General features: G+C 38.3%; 1 protein-coding gene across 5 annotated transcripts in view; it reads left to right on the top strand.

The window, feature by feature from the left end:
• LOC125462731 (protein phosphatase 1 regulatory subunit 12B-like) overlaps nucleotides 1-25,464 on the top strand; it is a 227,466-nt gene that overhangs the window by 98,550 nt on the left and 103,452 nt on the right. For 4 of the 5 annotated variants that reach the window (XM_048553013.2, XM_048553012.2, XM_048553011.2 and 1 more), the window contains 6 exons: nucleotides 3,527-3,606; nucleotides 7,468-7,619; nucleotides 9,964-10,082; nucleotides 12,434-12,646; nucleotides 15,359-15,453; nucleotides 18,467-18,613. In XM_048553013.2, the coding sequence (XP_048408970.2) occupies nucleotides 3,527-3,606; nucleotides 7,468-7,619; nucleotides 9,964-10,082; nucleotides 12,434-12,646; nucleotides 15,359-15,453; nucleotides 18,467-18,613 (806 nt within the window). The remainder of the gene's footprint in view (nucleotides 1-3,526; nucleotides 3,607-7,467; nucleotides 7,620-9,963; nucleotides 10,083-12,433; nucleotides 12,647-15,358; nucleotides 15,454-18,466; nucleotides 18,614-25,464) is intronic. The other variant, XM_048553010.2, reaches the window with a different exon arrangement.

The raw sequence follows: 25,464 nt of genomic DNA, 5'->3' as shown, positions 1-25,464 counted from the left end.
AAACGATTGTTATTTAGCAAATTTGTTCAAAACAACTTTAAAATGTTCAAGGTATAAATATGAAATTATTGTCCATGTGAAGACAAAATGAGCAGCTTCCTAGACCCTTGTACAAATCTGCAGTAATTGTCTGGTTTTGGGTTGCAGAACCAATCTTTGTTTTACACAAGTATGCAGAAAATGAGTCAAGTTAAATCTTTTTATCATGTAGAATTTGTTTTTAATTGGTTCTGAAGCCTGAATGCAAAGCCGTTTCACCTACATTGCGCTATAAATGGTCATTTAGCATTTTAGTGTCTGTCACAACTCTTGCATAAATATATTTCTAAGAATCTGTTGGTTTTCATGTCTTTCCAGCTAAATACTATAAGCCTATATTATCCCTTTTCCAAAACCCTGCCACATGTTAAGATTTTCTAGTTAATAGGAACCTCTCAGACAGTACCTGACTTTAGAAGAACTACTTGGATTCTGGATGCTGCCACAGGTTTTGTTAATTGTGTTGAACAGTGTATTGCTTTTGTTTTTCGGTCTTACTTTTTTTCCCTGTATGGTATAGGTATACAGGTATATGTGCCGTTCCTTTAAATAAATCATTTAGAATCTTTGAAATATCTGAACGGTTTGGAAGTGTCAATATTAACTCCAATTAATTTTTTCTTAACCTACAGCTTTACTTTTGGCCACAAAATAGCTGTGCCATTGTCTGCTTGGGCTTCCTTTGCAAATATCTCAGATTGCTGAGGCTTTTTGCACTGGTATATTCCATTCAACGTTGGCTGACTGCAGTGAATTTTCATGCTCGTCTGCACTTCAAATTCTTGGCTAGTGGACATATTGGCTGCCCTCATGACCAGAATTTTGGTGACCCTTCACCCCTATTATTGTGTTGCCATATTTTGATACTACATACAAAGCACACTTCTGTTGTAACTTCACAATTTGATTTTTAGCTGGAATCACTTTTTTATTTAGTACTGTTTAATCCAAAGTAAGAATTTAAACATTTTTGTATAAAATAATTACTTTGAGTAATGCCATTGTATTTGTTAATCAGAAATAAACTGTAATCACCTGTTGTTCAAAATGGTTATTCAAAGCTGTTAAACCCAAGTGCAGAAATAACACATTGCACTTTGAATTATTTTTTACATTACGAATGGATATCTGAAACTTTCAAAGTCCCAAGTATTGGCTGTGTCTATCAACATTCTTTTTCTTGGAGCAGCCACAGCAGTATAGGTATATCATGGAACCAATTTCAAAGCAGCGAATGAATATTTCAAGGTCCCCTGTAAAATCAGAAACTCATACTCCAGGTATATAATTTCCTATTGAGGGATGTCAGTCTGAATCGGTGTACCTTTCTTCCTGAATGACAGACATAGTTGAACTGAAATTTTTATTCCAACCTTAATAGTGTCAAAGATTTTCTTCACTTTCCAAAAAGTGCCTATTTCCCTCTTGGAGTAATGCTGAACTCCAGGATTACCAAACATTGACAGCTCTCACCTAAATGCAGGACCTCCCAGCCTGATGCTGGCAAACTTTAGCCTAATCTGCTATTGCTGCAAAGCCCAGGATTGTGTTAATTTTTATAAAAGTACAGAACTATACTAAGAGCCACTAGACATATTCTTCTTTTCCGATGCAGCTGAATACCTTACAACTAGAAGATGAAAACTTTTGTTTTGGATAAATGGGTACAAGTAAAGCAAATTCATCCGTCATTGCAGAGTAATAGACTGATTTGAGGAATGAGGAGTTCAGTCATCAATTAAAAAACTTAAAAAAGTTGTTGAAAATTAAATTATTGAATTAACCATTGTAGATCATGTCTCTAATATCATCTGATTTGATATAAAGTCTCTGATTATATAACTGAATTCTCTGATCCACTTGTAACAATGCCATGGAGAATTCTATTAATAAAAACAAAATGAAGTCTAACTGGTTTTCACTATCCAAGAACCTGTCTGCTAAGGTATTCTCAGTCCATGCTCACTTTTACCATTAATCCAATATTTTGGTGGTTCGGAAATCTATTCAATTAATATTTCAAATTTCTCACTGACATGTAGAAAATGAGTAGTCTATATATTATCCTTTGAAAGGAACAATAGTTATATGTTTCAATATTAGAGTTTAAACTTGAAAGTAATTCCGAAAGTAACTTAATGTGAAAAGCTTACATTTTCAAGGAGCTTGGACCTGAAATATTGAAACCTAAGCTATGGATAAAACTACAGGGAAAGAAATTTTTGAAATAATATATGAACAGTGACTACAGTTCAAATAAAAACAAATTGCTGAAGAAACTCAGCAAATTTGGCAGCATCTGTGAAGAGAAAGTGGAATTGGTTCAAGTCCAGTTCTGAAGAAGGGTCACTGGATTCTGAACTTTGCATTTTCTCACTGAAGCTGCCAGGCCTGCTGAGTTTCTCCAGCAAATTCTGTACCTGTTTCAGATCGTCAGCAATCACAGTGCTTTGTTTTATATTATTGCAATTCAAATGTAGTTTCTAGCGGCAAAGCATTTTATGATCTTTTGAGGTTCTGATTAGATGCAAGTTGATCTTAAATTTCCAGGACATTTTGGAATGGGAGGATGAATTTGTGTATCAATAATAAGTTCAAAAAAGGATGAGGTTATCCTGAAAGCAGAAAGTTATTTTGAAGGCAGTTAGGAAGCAAAGTTGAAAGTAGGACATCAAAGATAGCGACTTGAGAATCGCTGTCAGTGTCATGTGCTAGTTGGAGGAGACATAGTAGGAAAAATCAAACAAGTACATGGTGATGGGGAGGGTATCAGATTCCTGATACATTGGGACTGATTCTGGAGGAGGTGACACCTGTGCATACTGAACAGGCTTTGCCTGGGCATGACCACAATTGATGTCCTGGGGGAATAATTGGCTAGTGTGATTGAAGGATTTAAACTGAAATGACAGGAGGATGGGAAGTTATACAAGGAGACAAATGACAGGTAAATGAGGACAAAAACAAAAGATTATGGGAAAAGAAAGTGATAACCAGAGAATTGAAGAGCAAGAATCAAGCAGGGCCACGGCATAAAATAATGCGAACCAGACTAAGAATGTTAAAAAGACAAGCCTTAAGGCCTAGTTGCAAATTAGTCACTATAAAGTGGACGAATTAGTAGCGCAAATAGAAATGAAATAAACAGGTATGTAGTTGGGATTACAGAGACCTGCTGCAGAGTGAGCAGGGTTGGGAACTAAATGCCCAGTGGTATTCAGTTTTTAGGGGGGACTGACAAAAAGGAAAAACTATTTGGTTAACATTGTTGACTGATGAGGAAGATCATACCATTCTGAGGAAGGATATTAACTCCAGTGAAGTGGAAAATCTATGCCCTTTACATGTTGTGGAGAGCAAGTGTTTAGAGTAGAGGATATGATGGCAGTGGTTAACTGAGTTTGTATTTGTGTATTGAATATGGAATTAGTTTACAATTGTTATGCAGTTTTTTGAATCTGATATTGTAGTTTGGTTTCTTCAATAGCTTCGTACTGAGAAACGAGCCGTGAAATCAACACTCATTGAATCAACTGTAAATTGCAAAGTCCAGACCAAGCACTTGAGGTATTTGAACTATGACAAATGCTGAATTTTCTGTTAATTTTTCATTGATGTGGATTGCATCTAAAATTAATCAACTATTGTTGTTTAACATATAATAATAACTTGTTGGTATCCTTTTCTGTAAGGTTTATCTTTGTCTCCCTATGAACCACTGTTTCCAGAAATAGAATTAAATGATAGCTAGCCAAATGTTGCATGCATTTGTTTTGGAAAACTTAAATATTTTGCAACAACCAGTAAGTCGGCTTAATGTAAACTATCTTGCATTCTAACCCTCTTCTCCAACTTCGTATTTTGCAGCAGTTCTATGTATGCAAATTATTCATTGGACAATTCAAAGAATCATTGAATCATGCCTATAATCTGGTTTTGTTTGTGTTCAATGTGCCTCACATCATTCTTGCTTAGGTGACTGACCTTCAGTAGCTACTTCTGGACCCAGAGGTCTGAATGCAAGTCCAGCCTGCTCCATTCGTGTATAATGATGTCTCTGAACAGGTTGATTGGTGGAGGAAAAATGTTGGGGAACAACTTGATTTTGTAGTTACTGTCATTAGCTACAATAGAGGAGTACTTGATGATTTTCAACTACGAACTGACTGTTTCTCACCAGAAAGATGGCTGTTGATAGTGCCAGGACCTGGTGTGGTTTTCAGCTAAATTTTTAAATGGGTGAGCAGTACAATCTCCAGCTTCACTCTGGTGACAAGTTAGATGGTTAGAAAAAAAAACATATATGCAAGTTTGCTAATGATGCAAGGCATGCAATATTAGAAGTGGAAGATGATACAAAAATTAATTGAATGGGTAAACCAGACAAATGACTTTCAGTGCGGGCAAATGCGAGATTGCACACTTTGGACCTAAAATATATTAAAGAGGGTACATTGTAAATGATCAATGCTAGAAATGATGACGGTCGAAGGAAATTTAAGGCTATAAGGAATGTTGATGATCCAGATGGATTTCAATTAAAATGTCACGGACAGGTACAGAAAATGATCAAAAAAGCTAATGGAATGCTTGACTTTTCATCAAAAGGACAACAAGACAAGCAGGTGGAAGTTATGTTTCAGCTGTACGAAGCCCTGATGAGACAATAACTTTTTCCAGGAAGATACATTAGATGGTGTGCACCATCGATTTTAGTGGAATGATGTCTGGATTCCAAAGATTGAACTACAGGCGATAATAATTGATAAGTTGAATTACCTGATTTGGAAGGCGTGGGGTGTTTTAACGAATGTTTTCAAGGTGTTAGATGGAGCAAATAAGTTAGTTGAGGAGAAACAATTTCTGCTAATTGAGAAGCCCAGGACTAGGGGACCTAGTTTAAAAAGTGGAGCCAGAACTTTCAGAATTGAAATTAGGAAATATGTCTGTAAATAACAGTGGCTAATAGATTGGTTGTTGAAAAATGGATTACTCAGTTTTCGGATTATTAACCAATAGCATTAAGAGTTATGTGGCAAATTTGAGTTTATGGAGTTAGGTCAGGTCTCCGCATTCAGTCATTGATGGAAACATTTCTTTAGGGGTCATGAGGAGATGAACAAAAATCTTGTAGTCCATAATGTCTGTCTGTGTAATGTATATTCTTGAGGACAACTTGACTTTCTTGCGGGTCTGGCCTGCTGAATGATATAACATTACTGCTTTCCAAAATCATACGTATACTTACTATGGGAATAACCTAGATATTGAGTTATGGTTGGTTCAAAGACTAATCGGTATTAACTGACCAGATGTTTTTTAATTGCAGTTGTCCTTTCAATGAAATTATAATGACAATCGGCTTGAAATGGGACCTTGACTTCAAGCCTTTACAGTGGAAATTTTCTAATGATGGGTAGGAGATAGACCAGCAGCCGATGTCCCATTTTATTAAATGAAGTGCTCTGTGTTGCTGGTGTTGGAATTGTCTTTAGCTTCATGGAGATGTACTGACAGCACCTAGCAGCCATCATAGGCTGCTGCTTAACCTGAAGAGGGGGCCATGTTAGGAGGTGTAGCTCTGCCTGGCCCCAGCATTTCCCCTCTCTGTTCCAAGGGCTTTTTCATTGTGATCAGTGAGCCTTGTGCTCTTCTCTAAGTAGAGTTTGCTATTTCTACTTGCCTGTCCAAAGGCACCTTTGCCATTTTGCATAGCTGGAATTTCAAAGCTCTCAGTCCTCTAGTTTAAGAGCTACCAAAGCCAGCTCTTTAGGAGGGCACCTACAGCAAAATGGCCAAGGGCAAACTGGAGACACCTGTGAAAATTTGGCCCTTTGTGTTGAGTTTGTTTCATATGCTCGGCTGCTTCTGAATCCTGTGGCTGATTTTTTTTTTTGTTTGAGGATATGAATTCCATGTGTTTTGAGAGAGATAAGGTGGGAGGGGTTGGGGGTTGGTGTGCGTGGTTGATTGAATGGGATATCATTGGGTTCATTACTCAATTTTTAATTTAAAGGAGGACTAAATTGTGCACCAAAGTTGACTGCGATTACATGGTCCAAATTTGCATTTAGGAATAAGCAACAATGTTTATGTTGCCTGGGTGTGGATATCATGGTGTTGGAGAATCCAACAATTATCACAACTAGTTATTATGAACAAACATTACATCCCTCAGGGATAATATCTGGGCCAATATTAAGTTATTGTGTTAGAACAGAGGAGTGTGCTTTCGGTGAAGTACCATGTTTCAAGTGACCTGAGGTAAGATGGACTTTGAGACGTTTATACTCCAGTACATGCTGTGATTATACCATGGCGAATGTCTTAAAGCTGTACTGACATTTGAATGTGGCGCACAATTCAACATTTTCGAGCACAACTTATCCAAAATAGATGTGCAAAGTTCTACCGAGGCATGTGTTTCAGTTTGATAATTACGCAGACATGTAAAACAAAGTTTACGAGGCTAATATTTGAAACTTCAGTATAACACTTTGGAAATTTGACAATTCATCCCAATTTAGTTATTGTATACTAGTTTGAAGAGGCTTGCACTGTTCTGCGTTGCCGTCATTGATTGTTTTGTTGCTGGTTTCTGTCACTAAACATCACTACACAATCACCATTATAGGATTGTTCTTCAACCTTCCATTATTGAGTGCTTTGCCATACATTAGCACTTTTTGGAATTGCTTTTCAGGGTCCATTAACTTGATGTTTGTCAATGGTGTATGTAATTGTGTGCCACCATGTAGCTTTAGTTTGCCTTGTCATGCATCAAAATATTAAGTTTTGAAATTATTTCATTTCATTTAAAAAAAAATTAATCAGGTTTAGTAATGGTAAGAGATAACACAGTGTGAAGCTGGATGAACACAGCGGGCCAAGCAGCATCAGAGGAGTAGGAAAGCTTGACGTTTTGGATCAGGACCCTTCTTTAGAAGTAAGGGTATTTTGCTTTTCTTCCCTTGCTTGATTTGATCTCATTTTAAATGATTTAAAGAGGGAAGACTGGAAAATAAATTTACCTTTTAAAATGTACAGTAAAAAGAAAATTGCCTGTAATGAGCCTTGTTAAGTTTAAACTGTTCTGAAAAGGTGCACACACGTAGGTAATTGCTACAAACTTTACCTCTTCCAGCCGCACCCCCTCTCCCCCACCACCAAAAGAAAATCAGCACTTGACCTTGGGAACTTTTTGTTCTAACTGCTGTCTGCCTATCTTGTGCCTTAGTTTTGTGATTTTGCCTTTGTAGAGCAGTGTTGCAGCATATTTCCCAAACATTTTAAAAACAACTATTTTGCAGCCGTTAGAAATTTTTGCATTGTGTTCGTTTTGTCATATATCACATTAATTCATGAAATCAGCCTTTTGAAGTAATTTGTGCAGTTAACTGATTTTGACTTGTTTCCTCATTGTTATAGTGAAGATACTATCTTTTCTGAAGATAAAGAAACAAAGTATAAATTGTCTGAGCGAGAAAAAATCAATGAAGAAAGTAAGAAAGATGAATCCAGTACTTCCAGTTCTGAAGAGGAGGATGATGCCTCTGATTCCGAGTCGGACGTAGATACAGGTAAGTCTGAAGGAAAATAATTCATAACAATGCAGGAAAAGTTTTCAATGTTTAAATTTTCAAATGGTGGTATTATTTTGCTTTCCTTTATCCGTCACCTTTTGAATAATTTCAGTTACAAGGCCATATGGTACAACTTTGTACTGTAGATGTAATTTTAATACAAGTTAAAAGCAAATTAATTGTTGTAGTTGGAAACAATAAAACAAACCCCAATTAAGTGCTCATCGTGAAAAACAATTTTGTTACAGAAATTGAATCTTATAGGGTACAAGGTGATTCATTGGCCTCTTCCTACTCATTGTGACAGTGCTTTCTAAGTAGTATCCCTCTTTTTTTTTCCATGCCTTACAACTGATCTTTTCTAAATATATATTTAATTATTTTATAGAAATTACTTTTGATTCTGCACTCACCATCTTTTCAGACAATTTACTGCCTATCACAAATTTAGTGTGCAAACGGTTTTTAAAAATGCACCTGTTCATCTTAACTTCTACCTACAGCCACACAACATCTGGCTGAGATTCTAGTTAGTGATTTGTAAAGATTGAGTGTTTCTACTTTACACGCTTCCTCTTTTACACTGTTTCTGTGTTAGTATTGATTTACTTTATTTGGAAAGAAATTACTAGAATTGCAAGGTGATCAGCAGTGTACTTTGCAATAAAGTGTCAGGCAGCAAGGATTTGCTGTTTGCATCCACATACTTAGGTTTAAAGCAATATTTGTTGCTGCACAATTGATTGACTTTTAAATTGTTCAGATTCGTTGTATAGTTCTGTAGTCAGTGTTTTCCCAATTCATCATTATTACAGGTTTGAGAAAATTTGCTCAGTTTTGAATAGCACAGAAATTATCTGCACTTAAAACTCTGACAGTCGCAAACTGAAATATCTGAAACGTGCCTCTGAAAACAGTTTTTCTTAACACAGGTTGTGTTTCCCTGTAGCAGCACTATCTAGTCTGTAAAATTCTGTGATTCAGCTACCACATTACTTCTTGTTTGCTACAACCTGTCCCCGCTGACAAAAAGAAAACAAAGCATTCCTATGATTGAAGTTTGTAAGTTTGATTTGGAAAGCCAGCACTGTGTAGCAAGTAGTTATTACTGCTGACAGACTGGTTTTACTCGTCAGTGTCCTGGTTAGATCCTTTCCTCCCTCAGTCAACTCACTTTTTCCATTAAGATTTTTGTGATTTAAGGAAATGTATGTTTGTTGTAAACCATGTAGTAATCAACTATTAACTTTGTTAATTGCCTTTCTATCGTCATACTGTTTTACGATTTTACAGGCCACCATAAACAGTTTGCCCCCTCATATTTTCATGTTTCCATTGGCTTAGATTTAAGGCTGTAGCTTTGAGTCAAATTATATCCTTCCAAGCTTAAAATTTTCTGTGATCAATCGCTTCTCGCTCAGGACTCTGTTACAAAATTACTGATCTGCTATTGCTCATAGCATAATGCTAGATCTAAAATAATCTTTTTTTGTAATTGCTTCCTCAACATGCTGCTACAGAAAACTATCTGATATGCATTCAGCAATTCATCAATGGTGTATGACTCCAATACTCTAAATGTTGTAAAACCTGTTCTTAGCCCCTGCATTGCAGTCATATCAGACTGTGTTGCTTTTATTTTTGCCATCAATTTACCTGCTTCATTGAGTGCTGCATTCATTCAGCTAGAATGCTTTTAATTTTGTCTTTTTAAGATTATTCTATATTTTGACCTTGTTTGAAGTTGACATTTTGCACTCAAGTTTTGTTTGCATCATTAATATGCTTCTTATAAACAACTTTGTTCTACTCCCATTTGAATACTCTTTCAGCTCCATTCATCTGACAAGCTGTACTACTTGCTTAGCACTCCTAAACTATCTGGTGGTCATACCTTCTCCCCCACCACACTTGCATGCCTCTTAACTGCCTACTCACATAGTTCTGACTTTTGCCGAAGCACCATAATGACTTGAACTGCTGCTCAAGTTCTGAAACTGGGGTCTCAAATTTCCGCAGCTGGTGACACTCCCTGCATGTGATCATCTAGGCCACACAAAATGCTCACCACTCGCCCCATGCCACGGGATAGACATTCTACATGTTTGAGCTGCCATGTATTAAGCTTACTGTCCGACTGTTCACTACACAGTAAAGACTAGGAAGTCTAAAGTAAATTCTGATGTTTTGCACCTGAGCTTTGATCATTATCTGTTGTTCGTGTTACCAATGTTTGAAATTGTTAGAGCAACCGTCTGAGTTCTGATTGCTAACTTAGATTTTTATTGTGAAGTATACCTCTTCATGATAAAACATCAAAATATGCTTTTCTTTCTGTCAGAGAAGTCAAAGCCATCTATCAAAAATAATATAAATAGCAAACTGAACAGCAGAAGCTTGCAGCATGCTCCAACCACAGGGCAGTCCACCAGATTCACAGCTACCACTACAACAAGAAAGGTGAAATGCAACTCTGATTCTGTGTTTTGTATAACAAGGGGCAGGTGAGCACTGAATTTCTTTCTGCAGGTAATTAGGTAATTGCCATAGACATTTATCTTGTTTACATTATTATCTGAAGCACTGTCATGAAGGTATACTAGTGCAATTACAGTATTCCAATTTCATTAACAATTTGCATTCATATAAACCAAAACATTCCCACAATATAAAGAAAGAAGTGAAGGCAGAGAAAATCAAAATATTTGTAGATTACAAAAATGGTAGTTATTAAGGAGGCCTGCTAAATGCTGAATGAGAGGTTAAGAGAATTTGCAGAATAAAGTTCAGAATGTTGCTGGGATAAAATGAATGTGATTGAGCAAGGAGTAGAGCTTGGAACTGTTTATAGGGCTGGAAGAGATTTTAAATAAGCCAAAGTTGAGACCATGAAAGAATTTTAAAAACCTGAATTTTAACTTTGAGATGTTACAGGGCTAGAAACTAATGTCAAAAATGATAGATTAATAAGACTGGATGTTGGTTTGGAAAAAGGACAGCAAGGTTATAGATGAGTTGAAGTTGATGGCAGAGGACATTCTGCCTAGGACATCTGGGAATAGTTTAGTCTAGTTGTGACAAGTACACGTTTTGTGCATTTGAATAGCATAAGACCTGAGGGAGAAATAAAGTTGGGCAAAGTTATGGAGGTTGAGGCAGGTAGTCTTTTGTGTTGGTGAAGTTATTTGTTTAGAAACTGAGCTCCTTCTTTGATTACAAACAACCTACCACGTACTACCAACCACATAATATTTTGTATGTATACAATTTTGGGTAGTGGATAGAATCTGTCAGCAGATATATAAATTGAATATTTTTGTGTATTGTCTTTGCCACTGATTATTTTAAAAATCAGATGTGTCAGTTCTTTTTAAAGCTCTGCAATGTCTACTTACCTATCATTTTTCCTCAGATTTGAGTTTGGATTATCATCTTGTGCCTGATTCATTCCAGTGTTTTTAAGATATTTACCGGGACCTGAATTTTGCCAACAGTGTGCCGTATTTTTGTTCCAAATTCTAGAGATTTCCAGCTGTAATGTCCGGTAATGCCATTATTGGAGTTCTACCTGCAAAGATCATCCCAATTTCTTGATTTTGAAACTGCTGGTATTTCTGACTTGCAAAAGAGGGACATTTTATGGTTACAGTTTTGTTCTTAATGAAGAGCTAAATATTAAAATATTATAGCGTCAGTTCCAGTATTTTGCTTCTGTATTATGTGAGGAGATTCTGTTACTTTGACTATTTGTTCAGTGTGCTACAACTGTCTTTTTCTGACCAGTGTATTTCTGCACGTTAGATTAAGCATTATTTCCTGTATATATCCCCAGATGGTTTCTATGCAGTAAGATGTCAGTGCGACTTTTTTTTGCATTTAATTTTACCCCTTTCTGATGATGGAATCTTCATTCATAACGAAGATGAAACCACCTCTGCTATTAGTGGAGCAATAATGTTTTTTTTGAATGATAAATGTGTTTCAAAGAAAATGGTCACCACGTATTGAGAGACTTTGGAAAGAATTGTCTTGATAATTCAGATAAAACTGTAGTCTGAAAGGGCCAACGTAAAACAAAATATAAATCTTTGAGAAGGTTGTGATGAAGGAAATTATAGAATAGGTTATCTAGAACTTTGAGGGCATCATTAATGTAAGTCAATTGCAGATTAAGCTGGATAAGTTAAAACCATATTCTGATCATTTTGTCCCTGAATTGGTGGGGGTTGTGGCACCGTGGTAGTGCTACTGCATCTGGGCTAGAAGGTTCGAGTTCAAATCCTAACTACGATAGATATGTGCCAATACGCGTCTGAGCAAGTTGCATAAATCTATGTATTGTGAATCAGTTTTGCGCTTTGACCTGCCTAATTTGATTGACGTAAGCTTTCCTTGTATGCCTGAACAAGTATGTGCTCAAGGAATGAGATATTTTTGATGTATTTAGTCACTCGCCAATTTGGAATTTTATTTTTGTTTGTACCTTGTGGAACCTGGTGTTAAAATGCATTCATACTTGCCTTAATGTTGACTTTTTTTTAATTGTGAAGATGTAAAGTTGTTCCAAAGACCAGTTAAGGCATCATGTGAATGCAAGTTTATTTTGAGCTTCATTTCAGTAATTTCTTTTGTGATTGAAAGCTGGTTGCATGTGGCATTTTTTTTCATTTTTTAAGATCTTTTAATCCTTGTGACACCATTTTACAAACAATAAATTGCCATCAAGATTAATCATGAACCAAAACTTTTTGCAAGCTTTATGAATCAAGATTTGTAGAAATCATGCAATTAAAATTTTTACCTTGTTTCAGATTGTTAGCCCTTTTCTCAAATCTCCTGCCAAAGATGAAGAAGGTAAAGATGAGTCTCCAGCTTCTTGGAGATTGGGGTTAAGGAAGACTGGAAGCCATGATGCACTGAGTGAAATTAGTAGCTCCCAAGCACTGAAAGAGAAGGACTCCCTTGGGATTATCCGATCTGCTTCAAGTCCACGTCTTTCAACCATATTTGATAACCGGGTAAAGGTGCAATTTTTGATTTTTTTTTTGCAGAATATAGTAACACCTCTGTTTCATTGGTAGCAATTAGAATTGAATATTTTGTCTGAACAGTGCCATTGGTGCATTTTCAAGCATATGTTGTGTCCGAACCACAGTTGCTGTTTAAGATATTGGCCTGGATTTTCTGATAGCCAGACAGCTGTCATGCCAGTGTAAATGGGAGTTGTGTGTGTGCACTCTAAAGTAATTGCCCAGGAAAATTAATTTTTCTGCTGGGCAATTCGTCTCTTCTTGAAAACCTCTGAATGTCTTTAATTAAATCAGAGACCTCAGAGGGTTCCAAAGAAATTAAATAAAATAGTTACGCAGGAAAGGTTTGAACATTAAATATCTGAGTAACTATTCAACAAACTAATACTCATCTGGCAACCTACCTCTAGCGCACTAACCCCTCGCTAGTTGACATCCTATACCCAACTCATTTGGCATCCCCCCCAAACAGCTGTACCATGAAATCATCTAGCATTCTTCTCCAGCTGTCTACTTATCTGGTGTACTATCCTCTCCATAACATAATGTTACACTTAGCTATGTACTTGCTGACTGACAACAGCTATCAAAATAGCTGTCAGGACCTTTAGTTTTCAGTTAATGCAATTGCCTACTGTGAAAGAGGCATCGCGGTTTGCCTTCCTCTTCCAGCTCAATGCTATTAGCAGAACTGTCAGAATGAAGTATATCTCTGCATTTCTTAGGGAGTCCTGAGCAGAATCTCCTATTCAAATTGCAAAGTTCCCAATTTGCTGAGGATTTAGAAGTCTGTGACCACAGATTACTTATTGTAATTTAATGCCCATCCCTAGTTGCCCAGAGACAGTTGACAGTTAACTACATTGCTGTGGGTCTGGAGTTACATGTAGGCCAGGCTAGGTAAGAACAGCAGATTTCCTTCTCTAAAGGACATTGGTCAATTAGATGTGTTTTCCTGACAATTGACAATTGATTCGTGGTCACCATTGCACTCCTAATTCCAGATCTGCCATGGCAAGATTTGAACCCAAGCCCTCAGAATGTAATCTAGGCCTCTGGATTAATAGTCTAGTGATAATACCACTTGGCCGTCACCCTGGATTTGGACTTGGTGTCACGTGTATATATAAACTCAGTGAAAAGTGCTTTCTCATGTGTTACATGCAAAGTGTTTCCCAAGTACAAGCACCATGTTGAAACGCTGAATATATTACAAGATTTTACTTCAGTAGAGTTTGTCCTTCTCTCTTCTTTCTGTTCCTCTTCTGCTGCTCTTCCAGTCACTGCAAGGGCTCCTGGGTCTCTAGGATAGGCTCTGGAGTCTCTGTCATGGGCCTCCACCACTGCCACTTGTGTGACCGCCACATCCGAGCTGGAAACATAGGCCTGGGGGTGCGCAGGTTGCATACCTCCTCTTCCCCACTCAAATCTCCCACAGATATTGCTACCGGTCCGCTGCCCGTCCCTTTTGCCGATGCTTCTACTCCTGGGTCCAGCTGCGGACCAGGCTTTGGTTCAGACTACGACCCCAAACTGTGTCCAGCTCGTCCTGGCACCACCACTGCTGGAGCTTCGTGTCTCACCTACCACACTCTGGTCTTTAAATAACAGAAAATAAAGAAAAAGGAATAAAAAAGAGCAAAAGTAAATGGAAGAAAAGAAAAAAAACAAGGAAAAAGAAAGCAGGCCCTCCGACCAACCTCAGGGAATCTCTCTCCCATTCCTCCACCTATCTTCTTTACTCTCCATCTTCGGTCCGCCTCCCCCTCTCTCCCTATTTATTCCAGTTCCCTCTCCCCATCCTCCTCTCTGATGAAGGGTCTAGGCCCGAAACAACGTCAGCTTTTGTGCTCCTGTGATGCTGCTTGGCCTGCTGTGTTCATCCAGCCTCACATTTTATGATCTTGGAATTCTCCAGCATCTGCAGTTCCCATTATCTCAAAAAGAAAGCAGGTTGTGTTATTCCACCACGATCTTGATTATGTATAGAACATTCTTATGTGAGGGAACATTCTTACGTGACCTTTGAATTTGCACCAGCGGTTTGTTTTTTGAAGTAAGTGTGAAAGATCATACAAAAGCTAATTAGTTTTCAAATCCAGGAAGATCCAGAGACTGATTTTTCTGTATCTCTGTGGTATCAGTTGGATATTGTGTTCTGCACGTAGAAGACTTAAAATCTGTTGTGCTTCCAGTGGTTTCATGTGTGTTTCTGTGTTGTAAGTCTGTCCCAGTCATGGCTAAGGACAAAAGTGCTGCCTTGACCAGTGTGGGAGACCTGCAAAGGCAAGGATGACTGCAGACAATTAGATCTTTTGCCACTTTTCTGTCTTACAGTGTATGGGAAAGAAACATGTGTAGCGTACTTCTGTATTTCTGTCGACCATGTCTCTGATAATTTTGTTTGGATACAGACCCATCAAAATGAATGAGCTTCTGGCATGGCTACAGGGAAGATTGGCCAGCACTCGGGTGGTTGTTGTTTACCTGTGCATGTTGTATGTTCAGCATGAAGTCGAGACAAATCCCAAGTGCCTTAAAAGATGTAAAGTCACTACAATTTAAGTCGTCACACCTTTACACTTTGATATGTAGTGGAAAATGAACACCTGAGGTGTGTTTCAAGAGGAAAGCATGTTTTTATGCACTAACAGCGTATATAATATGCATACACTAATAATTAAACATTTTTTTTTTGTTATACAGGATAAAGATAATAAAACCAGGCTTGTTTATGTTGCACCAACAATTCCTAACAGAAGACTACACAGCTCATCTGACATTGAGGAAAAGGAAAATAGGTCAGTTCTGTTTCATTTAAAGTACTTGACGGCTCAGAACTGCTTTACTTTTAGTAACTGAAGAGTTGTATGCATCTAATAAAGTAGGGAGGAACATTGGGGGAGTGTGTGTGTGTGTGCCTATATGGCGCATAAATATTGTCTCAAGGTAGTTCACTTTGCGTACATTTCTAGTTAGAAGTAATTGGCCATAGTCCATCAAGGCATAATTGATTATACTGCTTCAACAACAATGCTATGCTTCGAACATGGGAAGAAGCTAGAGATAGGTGTCTGTGACTTACTGCACCCAGTGTGAGGATTGAATCTGCGTTGTTAGCATCATCCAGTACAGTTGTGTAGCAAACTGCGATGATTAGTAATGTGCTTTATTGCATTAGCATTCTTCATATAAGCATTGTCACAATAACTAAAGATATATGGTTTGGGCAGAATGGAAAAGCCAGGGTGACACCTGGAGAGGCTGAATAGGCTGGAGCTTTGGCCCCTGGTTTGTTGGAGACAGAGGGCTGACCTTGTAGAGATTTATAAAATCATAAAGGGCATGGCTAGGGTGAATAGCCAAGGTTTTTTTTCCCAGGATAGGGAAGTCCAAAACTAGAGGTATAGACTTAAGGTGAGAGGAGAAAGATTTAAAAGGGACTCAAATGGCAACATTTTCATGCAGAGGGTGGTGCATACATGGAACGAACTGCCAGAGGAATTGGGTGGAGATGAGTACAGTAACAACATTTTAAAGGGTTCTGAGGAAGAGGCACCAGACCCAAAACTCTGTTTTCTCCTCCACAGATGCTGCCAGACCTGCTGAGCTTTTCCAGCAGCTTTGTTTTTGTTCAACATTTAAAAGGCATCTGGAAGGGTTTAGAGGGATATGGAACTAGATCAGTTTAAAATATTTGATGGCATGGATGAGTTGGGTCGAAGGGCCTGTTTCTGTGCTGTACACTATGACCCTATAAAACTAGCAATTTTTGTTTTTCTCTATACTTCTATGGATGCTAGACAAAGGCTCCTGTTAACTTGACCAGGTTTATGCAACTGATGGTAAAATACCACTTTTTAAAAAAAATACTCAAGGGTCATGGGCATCACCGGCAAAGCCACCATTTGTTACCTATACTTGATTGCCCTTGAGTGGGTGATGGTAAGTTTCCACAATCCATCTGGTATAAGTGCATTCCAGTGTTGCTGGGAATGGAGTTCTGTGGCTTCATTGACATTCTTTCAGTGTTGCAGGATCTTAATCAAGACAGCGTGTGTTTTGGAGGAGAACTTACTGATAGTGATGTTTCCGTGAACCTGTTGCCCTTGTCCTTGTAGGTTGTAGAGGTCATTTTTTTGGAATGTGGTGTCAAAGGGACCTTGGTGAGTTGCTGCACTCCATTTTGTGTATGGTACATGCTGCTGCAACTGTGCCTTAGTAGAGCGAGGAGTGTATTGTACATTCATGTTGGTTGATGGGATGTCGATCAAGTGGGCTGCATTGTCCTGGATGGTGTTGAGCTTCTCAATTGTTTTTGGTGCCACATTTGTCCAGACAAGTGGAGGGTGCACCATTCCACTTCTGGCTCGTGCCTTGCAGGTAGTCTGCAGGTATTGGGGAGTCACAAGGCAGGCAGATCACCTTGGAATTTCTAACCTCTGACTTCTGCTACTAACCACAGTATTTATGTGGCACGTCCAGTTTTGCTCCTGGTTTGTGTTAACCTCAGCATGGGCCTGAAAATTCTCTAGGGTTTTCCTTCAATTCCACATGGACTCCTTCAGTTTTAAGGAGTTGTAAATGGTACTGAACATTGTGCAATCATCAGTGACCATCTCCACTTCTGATCTTGAGTTGAAGGAAGGCCATTGATGAAGCAGATGAAAGTGTTTGGCTCTAGGACACAACTCGGAAGAACTCTTGTAGCAAAGCCCAGGGACAGATGACTGGTCTCCATCAACCACAGCAATCTTCCTTAATACTATGTATGACAAGAACTAGTGGAATTTTCCCCCGACTTCCATTGCTTCAGTTTTGCTATGGCTCTGTATTGTCACATTATTGGTAGCTGCATGGATATTAAGGGCCGTCACTCTTGCCTCTTGAGTTCAAACTCTTTTGTCTGTGTCTAGACCCAAGGCCTTATTAAAGTCAGGTGCTGAGTGACTTTGGTGGAACACAAAATAAGCAGGTTATCATTGTGTAAGTGCCACCAATACCACTGTTGATGACACCATCTATGAATTTGCTTTTGATCAAGAATAAACTAGTTGGTGGTAATTATCGGGTTAAATTGATTAATAGATGCCAGTGCTATCACTGTACTGGAGTAGTTTGGTTAGTTGTACAACTCTTACTTGAACAAAAACCTTCAGTATTGCTGCCAGAATTTTCACAAGCATATAGTCTTTACAGTACCCAGTGCCTTCTGATTTAGACATCACGTGAAGGAAAATTAATTTGCCAAAAACCAGCAACTGCAATGTAGGGGATTTTAGGGTGAAGCCGAGATGGTTAAGGTGATTGTAGATTCTTCAACCTTGACATTTACACTGATGATTTAAGGTTCTCCCATCATTGCGGGTGAGGATATTTGTGAATTCTCCTCCTACTTATATCAGTAGTTTGATTGGCCACCACCATCCACAGCTGGATATGGCAGGATGACTACAAAGCTTTGATCTGATCTGTTGGTAGTGGGCTCGCTTAGCTCTTAACTTGCATGCTGCTTCTAGTGTTTGGCTTGCAAGTTTTTCATGTTGTAGTTTCACCAGGTTGACACCTCAACTTTAGGTATGCTGGTGGTGCTCCTGCGTGCTTTGCTCCACCCTTCTTTGAGCTGGGTTTGATGACATATGACCAAGTCATATGCCGGGCTTTAATGTTACAGTTTATAATTGAATAAAATTCTGTTGATGGACCATAACTTATCATGGATTTCTAGTTTTAAATAACTAGACCTGGTCTGAACTATTCCATTTAACATTATACTGTGTGACTTGAGGGAATTTATTTTTTGTGCGTTTAAAGGGAATCAGCAGCTAGCCTTGTACGAAGTGGTTCGTATACAAGACGACAGTGGAAGGATGACTTCAGAGATATGAATCACATGGGAAATGAAAGCAGCATGTCTGTAAATGCATCGACCACAAACACAGTGCCTTTATATCAGCGAAGGTGAGTAAGAACAGGGTTTGTTCTTGCAGTTCAAGTGGAGAAAACTTTAAAAATACCATTTTATCCAGGTTATTTTGTCAAAATTATGGTTAAAAAACCCATAGTTGAACAATTTTGTATTCTGGGATTTTTTTTAGTTTGTTTTTAGCTTAGTTATTCTGTATTTTACATGGCCATGAGTCATTCTCAAAACCATATTGTGTGCAAATGCCTGAGATTTGTTAAAACAGTCACTTATATGTTACTTTTCTGGGCTATTCTGTAAATTGATACTGTCAAACAAGGTCTTACTCAATCTTTGTAAAATTTGAAGAGAAAACATGCAACGCTCAACATGCAGTTACCTTGTACATATTTTTTTCAGAAGTACTGTGACATACTGCTGAATTTCAGTTGGAACAATGCGATGCTTTGTTACTGCGCTCCTTGACATTCCTGAAGAGCTGATGAGTTGTTGTCATGACTTTGCATCATTCATCCTTTTAGTGAGTGATAGCACTAATACACAGATCTAAATTTGCAAAACCATGACACGAGATGAGTTCAGAGTTAACAAGCTGAACTGTATAACATGCTGCTGCTATCTTTACAGATACCAATTAAAACCGTCCATGCTTAAAGCTGGAGAGACAAGAGATGACAGTCTAAATTTGAGACTACCAAACACAATTCTCATGACATAACATAATCAGCCAGTATTTTGTTACAAATATGTTTATCAGGAACAATTGCTTCTTAAATGCATCTATGCTCATGGAGTTCTAATTTTATTCCATGATAACTTATTTTTCTTCCTGTTTTTCCTAACAATTCTTTCTTGTAACCTCCTGAAGATATTGTTGCTTTATAAAGTGCAGCACTTCCATTACCATACTCTTTTGTTTGAATTTTGATAATGAATGTTGATAGACTGCTGCCTACTGGATCCATTTTGATAACAGCCAACCTAACATTGCTATAGGATTAAACGCTGGATGTTATGATCTGGATGACCCAAGTATTCAAGAAAATCACTGAGCAGTAGGAAAGTGTTATGTATGTTAACAAACTAACTTAAGTTATGGATTTCTGAATTGAAATTCTAAGCTGTAAACACAAATAATGCATTTTGGACTGATATTAGTCTGACATTTGACTTGTATAATCCATGATACTCCAGATGCACATTTTGCAACTTTCTTCACAACATTTCAGATTCCCTAATTCTGGTTCGGTTTCAAATTTTGTGGATAACAAATCCTCTCTGTTTTGTAAGTTTCCTCAATAATTCTTACAGAAATCTATTAATGAAATATTTCTTTTCTGCTGTGTAAAATAGTAAACTTTTGGGAAAATAATTGCCTGCAGACCAAATTGTAAGTATATTTTAGCCTTTTGGATGTAACAGGACGGGGAGCATTTGTCTCTTGAGGAGACCCATGTTCTTGACTGATTCCCTCAATTTTGACTTTAGAGGACAAGCTTCACCAGTTTTGACTTCCAAATCCATGTAGGAATGAGAGAACGTCATTGAGCTTATTATAACTTTGACCATTATGTTTTTTCGGTGACCCAAATGTTTTCTGGTTTATGAGCCAGAGAATGAGTGGGTTTTGCGAACTGGACTGTCTACACCTTGCCACAGAGAAATTCAGATACAGGGTAAACGTGTTGGAGATGAAGCAATATTTTAGCCTACAATTAATTCATATTTTAGCCTACAATTAATTGAGTCTTGCAGTACCGTGATCCGCTGTTACCCATTCTTATGTAAGTATCAATGGTTACCAGTGCCTCATTTTGGTAGGAGAAAAGATGAGTTGAACAATTCCTCCATTTCGGTTGTTCCTATCATCACCTCAGACACCTTAACTACTTTAGCAACTGTTATCTCAGCTACTAGTCAGCAATCCAGCCAAAATACCATCATCTGTCCCTTCTTCTCTTCCTTCTCTTCCATCCTTAATAGTAGAGATAACACAGTGTGGAGCTGGATGAACACAGCAGGCCAAGCAACATCTTCAGAGCATAAAAGCTGACATTTCGGGCCTAGACCCTTTCTGATAAAGGGTCTGGCCTGAAATGTCAGCTTTTGTGGTCCTAAGATGCTGCGTGGCCTGCTGTGTTTATCCAGCTCCACACTGTGTTATCTCGGGTTCTCCAGCATCTGCAGTTCTCATTAACTCTCTCCATCCTCAATAGTGTTGTTTTCACAGGACCCAGCTGCCAGGGAAGGTAAGATTAAAAATATGTCTTAAGTTTTCTGGCATCTTCAAGCCCAAGTTTAGTATTCATTTCAAAGACTCAGAAGCTAGAAATATTTTCAGTTTTTTTTTTGCTGCACAGTATCTTAAATTTTGTTAGCATACTTTTCTAAATGAAAGTCTTATCTTCGTATTTCATGCACTACTAGATCTGTATGCATTGTTATTGCTAAGATTTTACAGTTCATGCAAGAGCTTCAATGGGTCCTGAAGTTTGATCAAGCCGAGGTCCATGCACCTTTAGGGCAACACAGACCTTCCTGTGTCATTTATTAACATCAATCTCGTGGTTCAAAGTTTGTCATTTTCAGGTTGTTCTAGTTTACGCTCCTATAAATGATTACCATTACAAATGACTATATAGCTTTTTCTTTGTAACATGCACAGATTTTTGCATTCATTCAGAGTATTACAATTTGAGTCACAGAAGAATATTCTCTCTTGTCCTTTTGCTTATTTTATCAGTCTGCTGCACCACGTAGTGAATGTTGAAAGAATTGTCTTTAAGCTCCAGTGCCAGAAATTTGCAGCCAAGAATTAAATGATGTATGCACATATTCATTTGGTTAATCTTGTGGTCTATGTACAAACACGATCAAAATTTTTAATGTTATGATCAGAAGAATTATTGTTTAGGTGTGGATAAAAGATACTTGTGGGTGAATGTTTGAAATGTTTTGCCGAACTATGAAAGCCTCTGATTTTCCTGTCATCTTATTTATAATTTCTTTATATGTTCAGTTGTTAGCTCTTGTCACTTAGGCAGAAATGGAATGAAGTGCTTCATTTATTGAAATCATTGAAAGATCATTTGTGGTGAACAATTTAAAGTGGACTGGTCAACCAGCTTGCTGCATGAGTAAGGCTTTAGTTAGAAAGCAGATGTGATTATAGACAACAGTGTGCAATGTATTGGATGCCACTGAGCTCCACTGTAGACCCCTAGTGTTTGTTTTCATTTTAGTTATCCTTTACATAGAGATTACAGAATGGCAGATCAAGCAATGAAGAGATGTGGAAATGTGACTACCTACTTCTAGGGCCAAAGGGAAGTAAGAGGGACAGTCATCATTTCAAGGGAAAGCCAAATCTTGGGACAGTGATAAATAAATTGTTTTGCTTCTTATCATTACTCCGGCACTGCCTCTCCTTAATCATAACTAGAAATCCATTCACCCAGGTAGTTCACCTGGGAGCATGGATTTGAATCTTACCATGACAAATTATGGAATTTTGAATTGAATAAATAAATCTGACCATTATCAAATATTGTAAAAACCTATTTTAATTCACAACCTTACTGATTCCTTTGGGGAAAGAAACTGGTTTGGGAACTAGAGCAGTGGGTCAAGAAGTATTATGACCAATAATGAGTCTCAAACCAAGTCACTAAGACTAAGAGGAAGAACAAACAGTGGCACGGGTGAGGTCACTGAACATTGCGGAACTGGTTGCCTGAAATGCGTTTTCTTAATGCACTGAGTATAACGGGTAAAACAGATTAACTTAAAGTTCAATGAAGATGTATAACAATGATGCTGTGACTATTACAGAGACCTGGTTGAGAAGGACAAAATTGGCAGCTTATTGTTCTGAGATTTAGATGTTTCAGGTGTGATAGAGAGGGATATAAAAGATGTGGGATATTGTCTTACTGATTAGGGAGAATATCACAACAGTACTAAGTGAAGATACCATGGATGGCTTATCCAGAGAGGCCAAATGGTTTGAGCTCAGGAATTGGAAGGGTACAATCACTTTTGCGATTGTAGTACAGACCTCCCAACAGTTATCGAATGATAGAGGAGCAGATAGATGGACAGATTATGGAAAAATGTGAAAATAACAGCTTTGTTGTCATGGGTGATTTTAACTTCCCCAATATTGAATGTGACTTGCTTAGTGCCAGGGACTTGGATGGGGGAAGAATTTGTTAGTTATGTCCAGGATGATTTTTTTTGAAGCAATATGTAAATAGGCCAATTCAGGAAGGTGCCATTCATTTGGAAATGAACCCAGCCAGGTGATCAAAGTTTCAGTGGGGGAACATTTCGGGAACTGTGCCCATAATTCTGTAAGTTTTTAGTTACTTATGGTAAGGATAAGAGTAGTCCTCAGGTGAAAATAGTAAATTGGAGAAGGATAACTACCACAACATTAGGCAGGAACTTGGGAATGTAGACTGGAGGCTGCTGTTTGAAGGTAAATCCATATCTAGTACAAGGACATCTTTAAAGGTCAATTGATTATACCTCAGGGCTAATATGTTCTAGTGAAAATGAAAGATTAGGATGGCAAGATTTGGGAACATTGGATGATGAGAAATTGAGAGCTGAATAATAACAAAAATGTAGGCGTATGTAAGGCTTAGGAAACTGGAGATAGACAGAGCCTTCGAAGACTACTAAGGTAGCAGAAAAGATCTCAACCAAGGAATTAGGAGGGCTAAAAAGAACAATGAAATGTCTTTGACAAACAGGATTAAGAAAAATCTGAAGGTATTTTATACATATACAAGGAGCAAGAAGCTAAGTAGGGAAAGGATAGGTCCACTCGAGGACAAAGGAGGGAATGTATGCTCGGATTTTGAGGAAGTAAGTGATGCCCTTAACAAATACTTTGCATTGGCATTCACAAAGGGGAAGGTCAAAGTGGATAGCGAATCTCAGGAGGGGTATGTTGATGTTCTCAGGCTTGTCAGTATGAAAAAGGAAGAGGTGTTGGGAGTTTTAAAAAGCATCAAAGTAGACAAGCCTCTATCACCCATATGATAGGATCTATCTCAGAATGCTGAAGGAGACCGATGAGGAAATTGATGGGGCCTTATACAAAATCTTTGTATCCTTTTTAATCACAGGAGACGCCCCAGAGGACTGGAGAATAACCAGCATGGTTACTTGATTTAAGACGGGTAATAGGGATGATCCAGAAAATTACACGTTAGTGAAACCTACATTTCAGTGGTTGGGGAAATTATTGGAAAAGATTCTCGGCCGCAGGTTTTACACACATTTGGTAAAATATAGGCTTATTAGCAATAGGCAGAATGGCTTTCTCTGGGGAAAGTCATATCTCTCAAACTTGATTGAGTTTTTTCAGGAAGTGATAATGGATGATGGATTAGGCTAGGACAGTAGATGTTGTTTACGTGGACCTCAGCAAGGCCTTTGACAAGATGTCTCATGGCATGCTGATAGAAAGGGTGAAGTCGATTGAATCTACTGTGAGCTGGTAAGATGAATAGAAAACTGGCTTAGACAGAGAAGACAAATATTGGTGGAAGGCTGTTTTCCTGACTGGAAACCTATGACCAGTGATGTTCCATAGAGATCAGTGCTATGAGCCCTGCTGTGTATACAGGAGAATATAGATGGCCTGATTAGTAAGTTTGTGGCAGACATATAGATTGGGGGAGCTATACATAGTGAGGAGGATTGCCAGAGGATATAGAATGCAGTAGATAGCTGGACACTTGAGCCCAGAAATGACAGATAGAGTTCAATCCAGACAAATGTGAAGTGATGTGTTTAGGAAGATCTGATACAAGTTGATGTATATAGTAAATGGTAGTATCAACATGGAGCGTGATCTAGGCATACAAGAAGACAGTTCCCTGAAAGTTGCAACACGTGTATTAATGATTGTCAAGAAGGCATATGGCATGCATGCCTACATCAATTGAGGCAGAGTATAAAAATTGGCAAATCATGTTTCAATTCTGCAGTTAGGCCACATTTGAAATATTGTATACAGTTCTGGTTGCCACAAACCGCAAGAATTTGGGAGGCTTTGAGAAGGGTACAGAAATGGTTTACCAAGATGATGTTGCCTGGTTTGAAGAGGAGGGATTGGATAAACTGGGTTTGTTTTCATTTGAACATCGAAAGATAAGGGATGAACTGATAGAAATCGACCCAATTATGAGAGACATTGATAGAATGGATAGCGAGAGCCTTTTTTCCCAGGGTGGTAGTGTTATTTATTAGGGGACATGCCCTTGAGGTAAAAGGGGGTAAGTTTAAAGAAAATGAGGGGCTTTTTTCTTAAACAGAGGGTGGTAAGTGCTTGGAATTATCCTGTCAGGTGGTGGTGGTGGAGGCAGATACGACAGCATTGCTCAAGAGGCATCCTGACATATCTGAATAGACAGGAATAGAGGGATATGAACTGCGTAGAGACATAAAGGTTTTGAGTTTGGAAAAGCATCATGTGTTGGCACAGTCTTGGCGGAACAGCGGGCCTGTTCCTGTGCTTTACTGTTCTTTGTTCTTTGCCACAATATTTCAGGATACGATATTTTAGACATAACTATTCCCTGGCTAAATGATGGTGGACACTAAACAACTAGAGGAGAGTTCATAAATACCCTCATTGTCTATGATGAGGAAGACAGGCGCGTCAAGGCTGAAGTATTTGTGTCTATCTTCAGCCAGATGTGCCAATAGGATCATTTATCTCTGTTTCCTTCTGTGACCCCAAAAACAGATGCCACTTTTCAACCAATCCAGTTCACTCTGAGACATCAAGAAATCACTGAAGACACTGACTACTGCAAAGGCTAGAGCCCTGAATACATCTGCCAGTTCTGAAGACGTGCTCCAGAACTAG

Source organism: Stegostoma tigrinum, chromosome 21 (genome assembly GCF_030684315.1).
Source record: "Stegostoma tigrinum isolate sSteTig4 chromosome 21, sSteTig4.hap1, whole genome shotgun sequence".
Classification (NCBI taxonomy): Eukaryota; Metazoa; Chordata; class Chondrichthyes; order Orectolobiformes; family Stegostomatidae; genus Stegostoma; species Stegostoma tigrinum.
Note: the sequence above shows the minus strand (reverse complement) of the source record. Positions and strands in the feature narration are given on the sequence as shown.